The 15,980-nt window shown below is 39.8% G+C and overlaps 1 protein-coding gene across 3 annotated transcripts in view; it reads right to left on the bottom strand.

Annotated features, from left to right (window-relative positions):
- stil (STIL centriolar assembly protein) overlaps positions 1-15,980 on the bottom strand; it is a 53,712-nt gene that overhangs the window by 20,844 nt on the left and 16,888 nt on the right. For all 3 annotated transcript variants that reach the window (XM_055641822.1, XM_055641823.1, XM_055641821.1), the window contains exons 2-8: positions 11,473-11,557; positions 11,272-11,379; positions 8,520-8,635; positions 6,568-6,755; positions 4,142-4,389; positions 1,987-2,070; positions 1,131-1,217 (exon numbers count right to left, since the gene is read on the bottom strand). In XM_055641822.1, the coding sequence (XP_055497797.1) occupies positions 1,131-1,217; positions 1,987-2,070; positions 4,142-4,389; positions 6,568-6,755; positions 8,520-8,635; positions 11,272-11,379; positions 11,473-11,513 (872 nt within the window). In that variant the 5' untranslated portion in view covers positions 11,514-11,557. The remainder of the gene's footprint in view (positions 1-1,130; positions 1,218-1,986; positions 2,071-4,141; positions 4,390-6,567; positions 6,756-8,519; positions 8,636-11,271; positions 11,380-11,472; positions 11,558-15,980) is intronic.

The following is a 15,980-nucleotide window of genomic DNA, read 5'->3' as shown; positions in this document are numbered from 1 at the left end:
GAGAGGTGGCTGATGAGCTGGCTCCTGATGGCAAACACAACACCATGGATCCTGGGCTCATCTGCAGCTATTCCCTTCCAGATGAAAGTGTAGACATCCTTCAGTTGTCCTTAGTTTGCCCGCCGGGTTTCAGAAAGGGCAGCAATGTCAATCTTGCATCTTCGCAGTTCTCTTGCAATGATCGCGGTTCTCCTCCTGGTCTGTTACAGGTTGCACTATGCATCAATGTGCGCACATTCTGTGTTTCTGACCGTGTGTGGTGATACCCCTGGACGCAATAATCCAGTCGGTAAGTTTAAGGCAGGCTATTTTTAGGGCACCTTTTCTAGCTCTTTCCCCAAGTGGGGTGAGCAGAGTGGATCCTAAAGAAGACTGCTCAGTCGTGGGTGCAGCTGCCGGAGGGCTTTTCAAAGAGCCTCATTCAAAGAGTCCAGCGACTGAATCTAGCACCCACTGCCTGATGTGCCAGCTCATGACTAGGGGCTTCCAGATCTCACAATCCTGCCCCCTTCGCTACTTACTGATCGCCATAGGACTTAATCCAGGGCGTTAGGTGGATTCCCTATACGGAGGACGCCTGTGAGTGACTTTGTTTAACATGGGGAGACTGGTGCACAGACTGCCACCACACGGCTCTTGACAGATCTGGGTCAGGATCCAGTAGCAAGGAGTCCAAGACGGCCGGACGTAATCATGTATTGTCTTTCCGCTGACTGGATAGTACGCAACAAAAGCTTTTCACTGCACCTCGGTACACGTGACAATAAACTAAACAGTTTAGCTGGCATCCCTTGTGGAACTGCTGGCATTAGCTGGCAGGATTAAATTGTCAATGTTAATTATTGTGGGCCAGCGAAGCATGATCAAAGTAACACAGGCACAAATGCTGCAGACTACCCTATTGATGATAAATATATCTATTGTACATCACCGTTGGAGTTTGATATTCAGTAGCAGAAACAAAACATGACATGGAATTATGCAGTGACAACCAATAGATAATCTGGCAACCATAGGCAGCATTCAATAAGAATATTAATTTATCTTAAACTTGTGATATTACAACAGCAATGTAAATTGTACTTCAATCACAGGCTTTTTTTTTTTTACAAAAAAAGACTGAATCTCACCTTTCATGAATCGAAGAACTGAAAAGATACCTCAAGCAGCAGGCCCAAACCTGGGGGTTATGTACATGAGTAACACCACTCAACCAGCTGTAATATATCAAGATGTAGAGTTAAAGCAACATTTCGAGTACATAAAATTGCACCATTGACAGAGATTATACTCTATATATTAATAATTTTTGGTACAACAAAATGCTAATGTTGAGTCATTGAACAAAAATTATTTCAAGAACGCAGCACCAAAATAAAAAAAATCCAAATAAATTTGATTCGCTCAATAGATCTGCTTGAAGATTAGCAGGGAAAAAAACCTTATTATGAAAGAATTTAGATAGCTCAGAAAATGTATTGTATGTTAAAACTAAAGGCCAACTTCCTATTTTACCACTCCCCCCAGCACAAAGCACCTACCTGTTAATCGTCCATTGAATAAAGACCAAGTTTACTCCCCCCCAATAGGTTCACCACCAACTCAATGATGGTATAATGCATCTATTCCAGGCAGCAAAAGCTCAGCACCTACCCACCACATCTGCAGTGGCAATCATTGCAGTGCCTCAAGTAGCAATTGTCTACTTCCGTCTATTCATCTTTCTCTTCCCCTTCTCCTCCTACTTGTATTGCTTACATGGTCCAGTCCCTCGTATCTTGCTACTGCCAGTACCTATTCCTTTAATTGAATGAAGTCTTGCTTATGGGGAAAACTAGGGCCTTTGACACAATTGGTTAAGAAGCTTGTGTTTAGAATTGTTTCCCTTGCTGGAATATTACAATTGCATTGAAATAAACCTACTAGTTATAAGCTAAATTTTAAATGGAACTTAAAAATCTCGACATGTCATCATATTATACTTACATTCCTACAAGAGGCAAAGTGAGCACTTTTGGATCAGATTCGAGTATTAATAGAAGCTTGCGCGTCTGATCCATTGTAAGGTATCTGCAATTAAAACAATTCATTATCTTTTCACCAAGTGTCAATATGAAAAACATTTAAAAAGCCATGAATCATCATAATCATCACACCTCCCAACTGATACCAAATACTAAAAAGTCATTACAATCCTCCAAATATGCATAAATAACTAGAAAAAAAAATTACTGCAAAAATAGAGGTTGAGGAAGCTTGCGGTCATTCAAGAGAAATTCAGTGACTTCCATAATGTTTTTGACAAAGACCCATCATTTATTTATTTGCCTCTGTACGGCACAATTTGAGAAAGTGGTTAAAGTGCATATTGTTTGATTTTATTAAAGTGTATATTTCTACATTTTGGTTTCACCATGTAGAAATTACAACTGTGTTTATACATAGTGTTCCCCCATTTCAGGGCACCATAATGTTTGGGACATTTGGCTTCACAGGCGTTTGTAATTGCTCAGGTGTGTTTAATTGCCTCCTTAATGAGAGCTCTCAGCACCTAGTCTTTCCTCCAGTCTTTCCATCACCTTTGGAAACTTTTATTGCTGTTTATCAACATGAGGACCAAAGTTGTGCCAATGAAAGTCAAAGAAGCCTTTATGAGTGAGAAACAAGAATAAAACTGATATAGAGATCAGCCAAACCTTAGGCTTACCAAAACTGTTTAGAACATCATTAAAAAGAAAGAGAGCACTGGTGAGCTTACTAATGGCCAAGGGACTGGCAGGCCAAAGACCTCCACAGCTGGTGACAGAAGAATTCTCTCTATAATAAAGAAAACCCCCCAAACACCTGTCCGACAAATCAGAAACACTCTTCAGGAGTCAGGTGTGGATTTGTCAATGACCACTTTCCACAGAAGACTTCATAAACAGAAATACAGAGGCTACGCTGTAAGATGCAAACCACTGGTTAGCTGCAAAAATAGGATGGCCTGATTACAGTTTGCCAAAAAGAACTTACAGCAACCACAGTTCTGGAAAAAGGTCTTGTGGATTGATGAGACAAAGGTTAACATATCAGAGTGATGGCAAGAGTAAAGTATGGAGGAGTGAAGGAACTGCCCAAGTTCCAAAGCATACCACCTCATATGTGAAATGCAGTGGTGGGGATGTTATGGCCTGGGCATTTATGGCTGCTGAAGGTACTGGCTCACTTATCTTCATTGATGATACAACCTCTGATGGTAGTAGCATAGTCTATTCACTTCAGAATTCACTATCTGCTCAAGTTTAAATAAATGCCTCAAAACTCATTGGCCGGCGGTTCATTCTACAGCAAGACAATGATCTCAAACAAACTGCTAAAGCAACAAAGGAGTTTTTCCAAAGTTAAAAAATGGTCAATTCTTGAGGGGCGAAATCAATCACCCGATCTGAACCCAATTGAACACGCCTTTTATATGCTGAAGAGAAAACTGAAGGGGACTAGCCCCAAAACAAGCATAAGCTAAAGATGGCTGCAATACAGGCCTGACAGAGCATCACCAAGAAGACACCCAGCAATTGGTGATGTCCCTGAATCGCAGATTTCAAGCAGTCATTGCATGGAAAGGATATGCAACAAAATACTAAACATGACTACTTTCATTCACATGACATTGGCAAATAAATAAATGATGGGTCTTTGTCCCAAACATTATGGAGGGCACTGTAGATAGGAAAGGTTCAGGCGGCATATGGACCAAATGTGGGCAGGTGGGACTAGCGTAGATGGGGCATTTTGTGTGGCATAGACAAGTTGGGCTGAAGAGCCTGTTTCCGTGCTGTATAACTCTATAATTCACAGACATATCCATCTTGCAAAACCTCCTTCCCTCCGTCTTAAAACTGTTAACCCAATATCCATATTAATGGCTTGGTGCGAAACACATTCAGATACTTAGATATAAAAGCTGGAAAACGTTCGGTTTTTCCAGCATCTGCAGTTCTTTCTTAAACAGATGCTGAGATAGTGTTTTTAGCAGCAAGTTTTTTTTTTTCTTAATTAAAAATATGATTTCAGAGGTAATCACATTTGAACGGCTATTGGAAAAATTTCAACATGGTAAAAGTTCAAAAACCATTAAATATTTTCATGTCCAACTCACCCGAATTTATGTGTCCCCTGAATCTGAGCAATATTATTGGGGCTGCTTAAATTTCTTGCCAAAGCTGTTGGTATTATGGGAATTGGATTGATTGGAGTGGCATCAAAAATTATTGATACAGTAACAGCTGCCCAGCGAAGTTCCAGGGTTAAGTTATCCAATTTCTCAATGCAAGTAATGTGTCCTCTCATTGTAAGAAGTTTAGAAGAGTCGATCGATTCTTTGCTACTGCAATAGTGATGTAGCATCTAGAAAATTAAATCGAATACAATTACTGACATGCATGTTGATTTCTATATTATCAATCTAACACAAAAGAAAGAGTAGTTCAAAAACATGAACAATCAAAATCATTCTGAGCAAGGACCATTTCATCCAGAGAAAGTCTGGTTGATAACACCAACTCTAGTAATACATTTATGAGATAAACAAATATTAAGTCGTATGGGAGGCTGGTCTGGAAGTTTAGATTGCATGGAATCCAGGGAGAGCCAGCTAATTGTATGCATAATTGGCTTGATGCCAGGAAGCAGTGAGTGATGGTGAACAGTTGTTTACTTAGACTGGAGGCTTGGGCGAATGGTGTGCCACAGGGATTGGTGCTTGGCTCATTGTTGTTTGCAATTTATTTAAACAATTTGGACAAGAATGTACATGGCTTAGGTAGTAAGTTTGCAAATGACATTAAAAAAGGTGATATTATAGATAGTGAAGAAGGATATAAACAATTATAGTGGGGTATTGATCAGCTAGGTCAGTAGTCCAAGGAATGGCAAATTAAGTTCAATTCAGACCTTCATTTTGGGATGGCAAACTTGGGTAGGATTTTCACAGCAGGGTCTTGGGAAGTGTTGTAAAACAGTGGGATTAAGGAGTACAAGTACATAGTTCACTGAAAGTAGCATCATACGTAGACAAAACATGGTGAAGAAAGCATTTGGCATGCTGGCCTTCATCAGCAATTGAGTATTGGAGTTGGGATGTTATGTTGCAGATGAACAAGACACTGGGAGGATGTACCTACAGTATTGTGTACAGTTTTAGTTATCCTGCTATAGGAAAGTTGTCATTGTGCTGGAAAGAGTACAAAGATAGTTGTTGACAATGTTGCTAGGAATTGAGGGCACAAATTATAGGAAGAGGAAGGGATAGGGTAGGACTACATTAGGTGGAGTGCAGAAGAGTGATGGGGTGACCTTATACAGGTGTTAAAATTATAAAGGGCATAGATAAGAACAGTCTTTTTCCCCAGGGAAGGGAAACAAATACTAGACTATACAGGTTTAAGCTAAGATTAGTCAAGCTAAGATTTAAAAAGGATGTCAAGTCAAGTCAAGTCAAGTTCATTTGTCACATACACAAATGAGTATATGACAAATGGATGTGAGGGGCAACTGCTTATCGAGAGTGATATGTACATGGATCCAGCTTACAGAGAAAATGGTTGAGACATATTTAAAAGTTATTTGGATAGGGACAGGATAGGCTCAGAAGGCACAGGGCAAAAGCAGTCATATGGGACTAGCTTAAATGGGTATCTTGGTCAGCATGGATGATTGGGGTTGACAATCCCACTTCCACGCCACTATTTCATACAACTCCAAATATTTGCAAAACTCCATATGTCCCAAATCATGACCTATACCAATGAGGACTGGGAAGGTCACTATCTACAGGTTTCTATCAAGTCAGCACAACACTCACTTCGAAGCACTCGGGGTTTCCTTCATTGTTGGTGGGTCTAAATTCTTTACTGAAAAATATTTGGCAATACCTTTAACAGAAAGACTGCAACAGTTCAAGATGGTAATGTGCCACCATTCTCATGTGCAACTTGGAATGGGTAATAAATACTGGAATAAGCAGGGCACCTCAAATCACAAAATAAATGGAACATTCCCAAGGACAAGAAAATATTGTGGTCAGTGTTGCCCTAAACTACAACAGTTGATTGCATCCTCCTGCTAGCAGAAACAAGATCATTGTGAAAATGACAGAATGGAAGATCGCTGCACTTCGAAAACAAATCTTATTCCAAGGAATACCAACAAAAAACTGGAAATAGCAAGTCAAACACCATCTGTAGATCAATCACCTATTAATGTTTGATTCAATAGTGCACTATTTTGTATTTTTATTTTCACCAACATGAACTTAACCACAATCTAACAACTGTGCATGGAAAATAAACATACAAATTAGACACAAGAAAATTCAGTAATAAAAAAGTTTAATAGATTCAACAAAAGAAACAAAAAAAGTCCAAATAGTTTTCTCTCATGTTTTAGAAAATAAAGTTTGTACGAATAGCCGACACCAGACTAACATGATAGCAGGCAAATTAACAAGATTGGAACAAAGAGGGAAATAAAAATATTGTTATTGCAGAGAATATCCACATTTTTCTGTCTATCTTCTGTAATTACCTTAAATGCAGCGCTGAAATCCTCAGGTGCATAGACGTTGATGCGTTTAGAAACAGGTCCTTGATTATCAATTGTGCACGGAATGAGAAAATCACCTGGAAGAAGTGCTATTGGAATTTTGTCAGAATGCCCAGTAACTTCTCGCCCAGGATCAAAGCGATCTATAGTTAGTGTAACACCTTCATCATCTGCATGGAGAGATAAATTACTCACTCAACCAAGTAAATATTTTTACAAACTGTTGTTTGAATAAAAGCTGTACAAGAGACTTGTTTAGACTGTCATTTTGTGACCATACCTATGCACATCCCCACCTTTGAAAACCTAGATTTTTGAATTATTACAAAAAGATGATTAATGTTTAATAAATAATGTTATTAAATTAGGTAGTCAGGCCCTTAAACAGTCTATAGGATAACATTCAGCCATAGACGTCAATAGACAAAGAATATATGCACCAGTAACTTTAGGTCTACAAAAGAAACAATGCGTAGAAGTAACAACCGAAAGCAAGTCAATGATGTGAAAACCACAATTGGGAAAATGATAAAGATCCACTTACAACAATGCAGTGTGAGAAAATGAGAAACATAATAGAGAGGAAGGTGCAGAATTATATTAAATCATATTAAATATTTTTCAAAGGAATAAAGGTCTGGACTCTGCAATTTTAGGTCATCCCAGAATTTGAAAGCATTGAGGGGAGTTTTACAGTATTGTGCACTAAGCATTATTGTTTACCAAGAAGTGAATGTGAGCTCCAAGGAAGCAAGCAATTGTGCACGGGAACAGCAAGATCCTGGAATCAATCACATGCAACCATCCTGTGGTGGGGAAAACTGGAATCAGATACGATGTGGATGATGTAGTCGGTTAGATCATGAAGAAATAGAAAGCAGTCACAGTGTGGTAGGAATTCAGAAGAAGTGTGGCAGATGTTTAACGGGAGTCTGAAGCATGCAACTCAAATCTATCATCCTGAATATCAGGATCTACCCCACTGCACACACAATTCCTTTTGTACCATCTGGCATTCCTCCTTTTGCCATTTCCTAACCAGCAAGAACTGTTCATTAAAATGTACTTAAGAAATTGATGCATTTTTTGTCTAATAGAAAAGTAGCAAAAGCACTAAACTTACATTAATGAAAAAAATTTAGAAATCTGCCTAAATAATATTTCTAAAAATATTTGGTGAGATCCGGTTTTTAAAACGATTGGCCTCTTGTTGAAAAGAAATGCATCTATTGTTGAAATTCCTCATTAAAAGCAAATCATACAACAGCTTCTTCCTGACCTTTTTTCCCCCTCACACAAACGAGAATTATTTTAAAAGTTTAATATTTTAATTTTGTCATTAATACAATTGGGCAGCCTTTGAAACGATTTTCAAAATAGTGTTTTAAGTCATTCTGGAGCTTTTTGACAAATTTGTAATTAATAACTTAGCTAATAGAAAAAAAACGCTTATCAATTTCGAATTTCAGAAGACCTGTGAGTTGATGATATGTTTATTCCTGTCTTTTTCAGGATCGGACCGGTCATTTTTAATTGGATTGTGCTGGAGCCCCAACTGGTCACAATCTACATCTGCGATTTGCAGGAAGAGACCAAGTACAATATCGAAGTTTGTTGAAGATTCCAAACAGAATTCCAGCGTGGGTTGGGAAGTAGATGCAGACAGGAAGATACAGCCAGAACATTAAATGTAGGAAAGAACTGCAGATGCTGGTTTAAATTGAATGGATACACAAAATGCTGTGCCTGTCCCGCTGAACATAAAATGATATCAGTTGCTAATAATATTCAAGGTCGATCAAGAGATTTTTGGATATCAAGGAATTAAATGATATTGAATTGATAAGAAAATCTAATACTGGCACTGGATTCCAAAAATTACAAAGAGGGAAAAAATGTTTTTTTCTTTTTGAAATTAGTTTTAGTGAACTTACCATCATCAATTACAGCTGATCCAATGAGGAAACAGGAGAAAATTTTGTTTTCACTCTGCTTAGCATGGCGATGAACCAGACGCAAGGTTTTCTCTAAGACACGCAACTTTGGGTTTCTGTGGAATGGATTACAAATAGAATTAGAAAAGCAAAAGATGCTTACCTCTGTAAATAATTTACTGACACAATCCATTTCTGGCACAAATACTTACTTTTCTAAAATTAAAAAAACATTGAAGGCCATTAAAGGATTAACAATAGAAAATATTATACCACCTTAGAAAGTACAAGTCTTCAAGCAAACAATTTCGACTTGCATTTTATATTTTCCATAAATTACAATTTAAGCACTGCTAAATCTGGTGAAAATGTTAAGTTTGCCAAAACTATCTAGAGTTTGAATAATAACAAGCGTTGAATTTGCTTACTTCAAGTTGTGAAGACATCAGCTACTTAACTGACTGCTATTTAATACTATTTTGAAATGGTCTACGTCAGGGGACACAACATTGCTTTTGAGTACAATACTAATCTCTCCGTACCCACCACTAAATAATCTTTTATACTATGTCATAACACGGATTGGAATTTGAAAAAAATTAATTTCTGAAAAAATGATTTTGACATAACACAATACTTTAAAACCCAGTCCAAGATTATCAATTATTAACTATGTGGAATAAATTGCATGCAGTTCTTCCAATTTAGAACCCTATATCATGAAAGTCATAAGAGTTATTTAAATATTCAAGGAACTATTTCTGAAAGTTCTATCTTGTCACTTCCATGACTTCCTTCTTTAATTTCTTATCTTAATTTGTACATCCCAGGGTCTCTAGAAATAGTGGACGCATTGGTGATCATTTTCCAATGTTCAATAGAGTCAGGATCAGTTTCTGTGGATTGGAGGATAGCTAATGTTATCCCACTTTTCAAGAAAGGAGCGAGAGAGAAAACGGGGAATTACAGACCAGTTAGTCTGACTTCGGTGGTGGGAAAGATGCTGGAGTCAATTATTAAAGAGGTAATAATGGGGCATATGGATAGCAGTAAAAGGATTAGACATGGATTTATGAAAAGGAAATCATGCTCGACTAATCTTCTGGAATTTGAGGATGTGACAAGTAAAATGGATGAAGGGGTGTCAGTGGATGAAGTGTAGCTAGACTTTCAGAAAGCCTTTGATAGGGTCCCGCACGGGAGACTGGTGACTAAAATTAGAGCACATGGAATTGGGGGTAGGGTGTTGACATGGATAGAAAATTGGTTGGCAGACTGGAAGCAAAGAGTAGGAGTGAACGGGTCCTTTTCAGAATGGCAGGCAGTGGCGAGTGGAGTGCCACAAGGCTCGGTGTTGGGGCCGCAACTGTTTATCATATATATTAATGATTTGGAAGAGGGAATTAGGAGCAACACTAGCAAGTTTGCGGATGACACAAAGCTGGGTGGCAGTGTGAACTGTGAAGAGGATGTTAAGAGGTTGCAGGGTGACCTGGACAGGTTGAGTGAGTGGGCAGATGCAGTATAATATAGATAAATGTGAGGTTATCCACTTTGGCGGCAAAAACAAGGGGGAAGATTATTATCTCAATGGGGTTAGGTTAGGTAAGGGGGAGGTGCAGCGAGACCTGGGCATCCTTGTACACCGGTCACTGAAAGTTGGCTTACAGGTACAGCAGGCAGTGAAGAAAGCTAATGGAATGTTGGCCTTCATAACAAGAGGATTTCAGTATAGGAGTAAAGAGGTTCTTCTGCAGTTGTATAGGGCTCTGGTGAGACCACATCTGGAGTATTGTGTACAGTTTTGGTCTCCTAATTTGAGGAAGGACATCCTTGTGATTGAAGCAGTGCAGTGTAGGTTCACGAGATTGATCCCTGGGATGGCAGGACTGTCATATGAGGAAAGATTGAAAAGACTAGGCTTGTATGCACTGGAGTTTAGAAGGATGAGGGGAGATCTTATAGAAACATATAAAATTATAAAAGGACTGGACAAGCTAGATGCAGAAAACATGTTCTCAATGTGGGGCGAGTCCAGAACCAGGGGCCACAGTCTTAGAATATACGGGAGGTCATTTAAGACCGAGGTGATAAAAAAAAAAAAAAAACTTTTTCACCCAGAGAGTTGTGAATTTATGGAATTCCCTGCCACAGAGGGCAGTGGAGGCCAAATCACTGGATGGATTTATGAGAGAGTTAGATAGAGCTCTAGGGGCTAGTGGAGTCAAGGGATATGGGGAGAAGGCAGGCACGGGTTATTGATAGGGGACGATCAGCCATGATCACAATGAATGGCGGTGGTGGCTCGAAGGGCCGAATGGCCTCCTCCTGCACCCATTTTCTATGTTTCTATATTTCATTCTGTGCCATTCCAAGTACTCACAAACATCTGGATTAAACTGCAGCATCTTTCGCAGACTTTGTTTTTAATCGCACTGCTTCATTCACTTATTTTTTACTTCTTAATTTTTAAAAGTGGATATTATATATTAGTAGAATCCATAATAATTGCTAGAAAACAAAAATAACTCAGAATGCATATGTGATTTCATGATTTTATACCCTTTTTGTTTGTATGCATTAAACTTTCCTGGTGACTACAAAGCTTTGCTCCTGATAGCCTATTACAGAAAGCAAAGTAAAAAAACATTGAAATGATACAATGCCACACATCAGTTTGCAACTCGTAAGGAAAGAATCGGCAAAATTGAGACATATACACAGGAACATGAATAGAATCAGAGATTTGTACCTATAATATGCAAGATGCAGGCTTACTACATCTCCAAGTGGTGTTGGATCCCATAACGCTAACTTTGCCTTGGGAAAGGTAAAGGGTGTTATTCCATTTTCCAGAGGCCTGTAAAAACCATGAAGCATCTTTGAGAAATCATGCACCACAAAAAAGCCCTATCAAAATATGTTTAAACTATTATAAATTTGTATTACTTACTTTTGGGTCCAATGGCTTTCAGCTTTATATGAGAATTCCATTAAGTGAATCGGGAAATTTGTCACACTTAGCTTCAATTTTTATTCTGAAATCAAGCAATAATTTCAAGGTAAATTAAATGCTTTAATCGATTGATGAAACCAAAAATGCTTGACAAACAAAAAGTGACATATTGATTGATACCAACTGTACAAAACTGAGGAACATCTATGAAGAAAGTAGTAACTAAGTTTGATGGAGTACAAATACAAAATATCATAACCATGATATCATAACCATGTTCTTTTCAGATTGGTTTGTCTCATTAATGAAGGTAGTCACTTGCAGTAATCTATTCCAATTTGCAGGCATTCTTTCACATATTCTTTCAAAGCTCTCCCACAAAACAATATTCAGTTAGCAATAAAGTAGGTGGTATTGTAGATAGTGAAGAAGGCTGTCAAAAATGGGAGCAGGATCTTGATCGGTTGGGAAGGTGGGCTGAGGAACGGTTGATGAAATTTAATACAGAAATGTGCGAGATGGTGATTTTTGGGCAGTCTAACAATGGTAGGACCTACACAGTGAATGGGAAACCTCTCGGAGTGCTGGAGAGCAAAGGGATCTTAGGAGTATTGGTACATTGTTTCTTGAGAGTGGCATCAAAGGTGGGAAGGTGGTCAAAGGTTCTCGGCACATTGGCCTTCTTCAGTCAGAGTATTGACTGACAGTCATAGAAGTTGGGAGGTCATGTTACAGTCGTATAAGACATTGGTAAGGTCTCATTTAGAGAACTGTGTTCGGTTTTGTAACCATGTTGAAGGAAATTCAGTCAAGCTTGAAAGGGTGATTTAGTTTAGCTCAGAGATGTAGTGCGGAAACTGGCCCTTTGGCCCACGAGTCCACGCCGACCAGCGATCCCCGCACATTAACACTATCCTACACCCACTAGGGACAATTTTTACATTTACCAAGCCAATTAACCTACAAACCTGTACGTCTTTGGAGTGCGGGAGGAAGATCTCGGAGAAAACCCACGCAGGTCACGGGGAGAACGTACAAACTCTGTACAGAGAGCACCCATAGTCGGGATCGAACCCAGGTCTCCGGCGCTGCATTCACTGTAAGGCAGCAACTCTACCGCTGAGCCACCATGATCGCGAGTATGTTGCCAGGACTCGAGGGGCTGAGCTATAGGGAGAGGTTGGGCAGGCGAGGAATTTATTCCTTGGAGCACAGGAGGATAAGGGGTGATCTCATATAAGTGTACAAGATCAAGAGAGGAATAGATTGGGTAAATGCAGACTATTTTGCCCGGAGTAGGGGAAATCGAGAAAAAGAGGGCATTGGTTTAAGGTGAGGCAGTAAAGATTTTAAAAAATGTTGCCGGAGGAGATAGTTGAGACAGGTACTTTCATAACACTTAAGAGACATTTGGGCAAGTACATGGATAGGATAGGTTTAAAGAGTTATAGACCAAGCAGGCAGGTGGGACTGGTGTAGTTGGGGCATGTTGGTTGGCATGGACAAGTTGGGCCGAAGTGCCTGGTTCCATGCTCTATGATTCAAAACCTGTCATAATATTAAACCAAATTTTCCCAAACCAGAAAATGCACAACACTCAATAGGTCAGGCAACATCTGTAGAAAGAGACAAAGATAATGTTTACACACTGTGTCAGCAGATCTATATCGGTGAGACCAAGTGGAGGTTGGGCGATCGTTTCGCCGAACACCTCCGCTCGGTCTGCAATAACCAAGCTGACCTCCCGGTGGCTCAGCACTTCAACTCCCCCTCCCACTCCGTCTCCGACCTCTCTGTCCTGGGTCTCCTCCATGGCCACAGCGAGCAGCACCGGAAATTGGAGGAACAGCACTTCATATTCCGTTTGGGGAGTCTGCATCCTGGGGGCATGAACATCGAATTCTCCCAATTTTGTTAGTCCTTGCTGTCTCCTCCCCTTCCTCAGTCCCCCTGCTGTCTCCTCCCATCCCCCAGCCTTCGGGCTCCTCCTCCCTTTTTCCTTTCTTGTCCCCGCCCACCCCCGCCCCCGATCAGTCTGAAGAAGGGTTTCGGCCCGAAACGTTGCCTATTTCCTTCGCTCCATAGATGCTGCTGCACCCGCTGAGTTTCTCCAGCTTTTTTGTGTACCCATAATGTTTACACTGTTTCTCTTTTCACAGGTGCTGCCATACCCGCCGAGTGCTTCCAGCAATTTGTTTCCGAATTTCAGCATTCCAATCATTCTACCAAATGAACAGCAATTTTCCCCTATTTTATGATCGCAAATTTTTTAAATTTAGAAAACATATGGCACTCTGAAACAAAGAAAACCAAATCAACTTGTTAGAATAACAGGTAATAAAATATAGACAAACCAAAGTGATATACCGTGTTGTGGTATGAATGCATTGATATTGCAAATAAGGCTGACGAAGTACTGTCGCAAATTTCCATGTGAAGCTCTATCAGCGGTTAAAACAGAGATGAGAATAAACATGTGCAGAGTAAGACTAAACAATACTTTAAACAGCAATGTTTGCTGGAGGGCAGAACATGTGGCCTGGCAGTATTGATCTATAATAATGTATTTAAAGCACATTGGATCCAATGCGCCAACTCGATCCTAAGCAAAAAAAGTGATGGAGGAACTCCGCAGGCCATGCAGAATATGTGGAGGTAAATGTTTTGACAAAGGATCCAAAATTAGCTTTATGATTAGATGCTGAGGATAGTGGTGGAAGGATATTTTTCCCTTATTTGAAGTTTGAGAATTGCGGTGGACCACAGGGATCAGTACTAGGATCTTTACGGTTTATAATAAATATTAATGACTTGGACGTAAATGTCAGAGAAATAATTAGTACATTTACAAATGATACAAAAATTGGTGGTCTAAAACTACAGCACGATATAGAGTAATTGGAAAGTTGGACAGAGCATTGGCAAATGGAATTTATTCCTAAAAAATCCTAGGTGAGGCTTTTTAGGACATCAAATAGGGGAGGGACATACAGTAAACAAAAAGGCACAAAAGAATATTGATAAGCAGAGATCGGAGTGCAAATCCATAGTTCCACGAAAGCAGCGACACTAGTGGATAGGGTGGTTAAGAAATCACATGGAATGCTTGCTTTCGTTAGGACAGGCATTATGCAATTTTACAAAATACCAGTCAAACTGCACTTTGGAGTGTTGCGTGCATTCTGGTCATAACTCTACAGGAAGGATGTGTTTGCAATGGAGAGAGTGCAGAAGAAATTCATCGACATATTGCCTGGATTGGCGGACTTTAGTTATGCAGAGAGATTGGATAGGCTAGGCTTGTTTTCCATAGCATGAAGGTGGCTGAGGTGACGATAAAAGTATAGAAAATTATGAGAGGCATAGAAAAAGAAAATCTTTTGCCTGTGGTAGTGGTATCAAAAACAAGAGGCATATTTTTAAGATGAGGTATGAAATTTGATGGGGTTTTTAAGGGCCAAATTGTGTGTGTTTTATATACACAGAGTGGTTGGTGTTTGGAACACTGCTAGAGGTGGTGGTCAGACACAATTCATTCATTTAAGAGGCATTTAGACAGACATTTACATAATCAATGCATGGTCTTAATGTGGGCAAAAATAGGTTAGTGCAGATGGGGGGGAAAAGTTGGTATGAATGTATTGGACTAAAGGGCTCATTTCTGTGCTGTACAACTCTGCCTCTAGTCCATTATATTGCTGGAGTTTACAATATACCACAGAATAATGAGATATGGAAGAGCAAATCAGTGGGTAAAATTCATAGTAATGTAAAACTGATCAGAAAGAAAAACAAACAGATATCAGAGCAATATCAATGTACAACAGGAATGGGAAAAGACAAAAAGTTATGAAAATACCAGCGAACCAAGAATACTTTCAGGGGCAAAAATGTGTCACTACTGGTACAACCCAGATGACAAAGAAAAAGACAGTGAAGAGAGCATGCCTGAAAATTGCTGAAAACCAAGTAATGGGAAAGATACAGAACGGAAAATATAGTATTCAGTACTGATACAGAGCCAATGGAATATGTGCTTTCATGTTTCTTTATATTCTGCCCAATGGGAGCAGGAATGAAAAGAAGGAGGAAATTGATTATGTTGTATTTTTGGTCGGTGGGGAGCCTTGTCTGTGTGATGGACCAGGCTACATTCACAAATATCTGCAATTTTTTGTATTGGGCAAAGCTGTTCCCAAACTAAGCTGTGATACAACCCAACAGTATGCGTTCTCTGGTGCATCTGGAGACGCTTGTAAGACTCATTGGAGACATGTAAAATTTTAGTATCCTGAGGAGCCGAGTGCGGTGGGAGTATCCAGAGGAGCTGCGGGCCGAAGACCCGCCCAATAGGCCCGACTCGCCAGCTGGAGACCAGGGACCCACCCGGTAGGCCCGACTCACCCGCCATGGATGGAGGATTAGAACCCACCCAGAAGGTCCACCTAGCCCGCCAGATCGAGGACCCATGTCGCGGACTGGGAACCCAGCTGGAGGCCCGCCCA

This window comes from Leucoraja erinacea, chromosome 10 (assembly GCF_028641065.1).
Source record: "Leucoraja erinacea ecotype New England chromosome 10, Leri_hhj_1, whole genome shotgun sequence".
Classification (NCBI taxonomy): domain Eukaryota; kingdom Metazoa; phylum Chordata; class Chondrichthyes; order Rajiformes; family Rajidae; genus Leucoraja; species Leucoraja erinaceus.
This window is presented reverse-complemented; position numbering and strand designations above follow the sequence as displayed.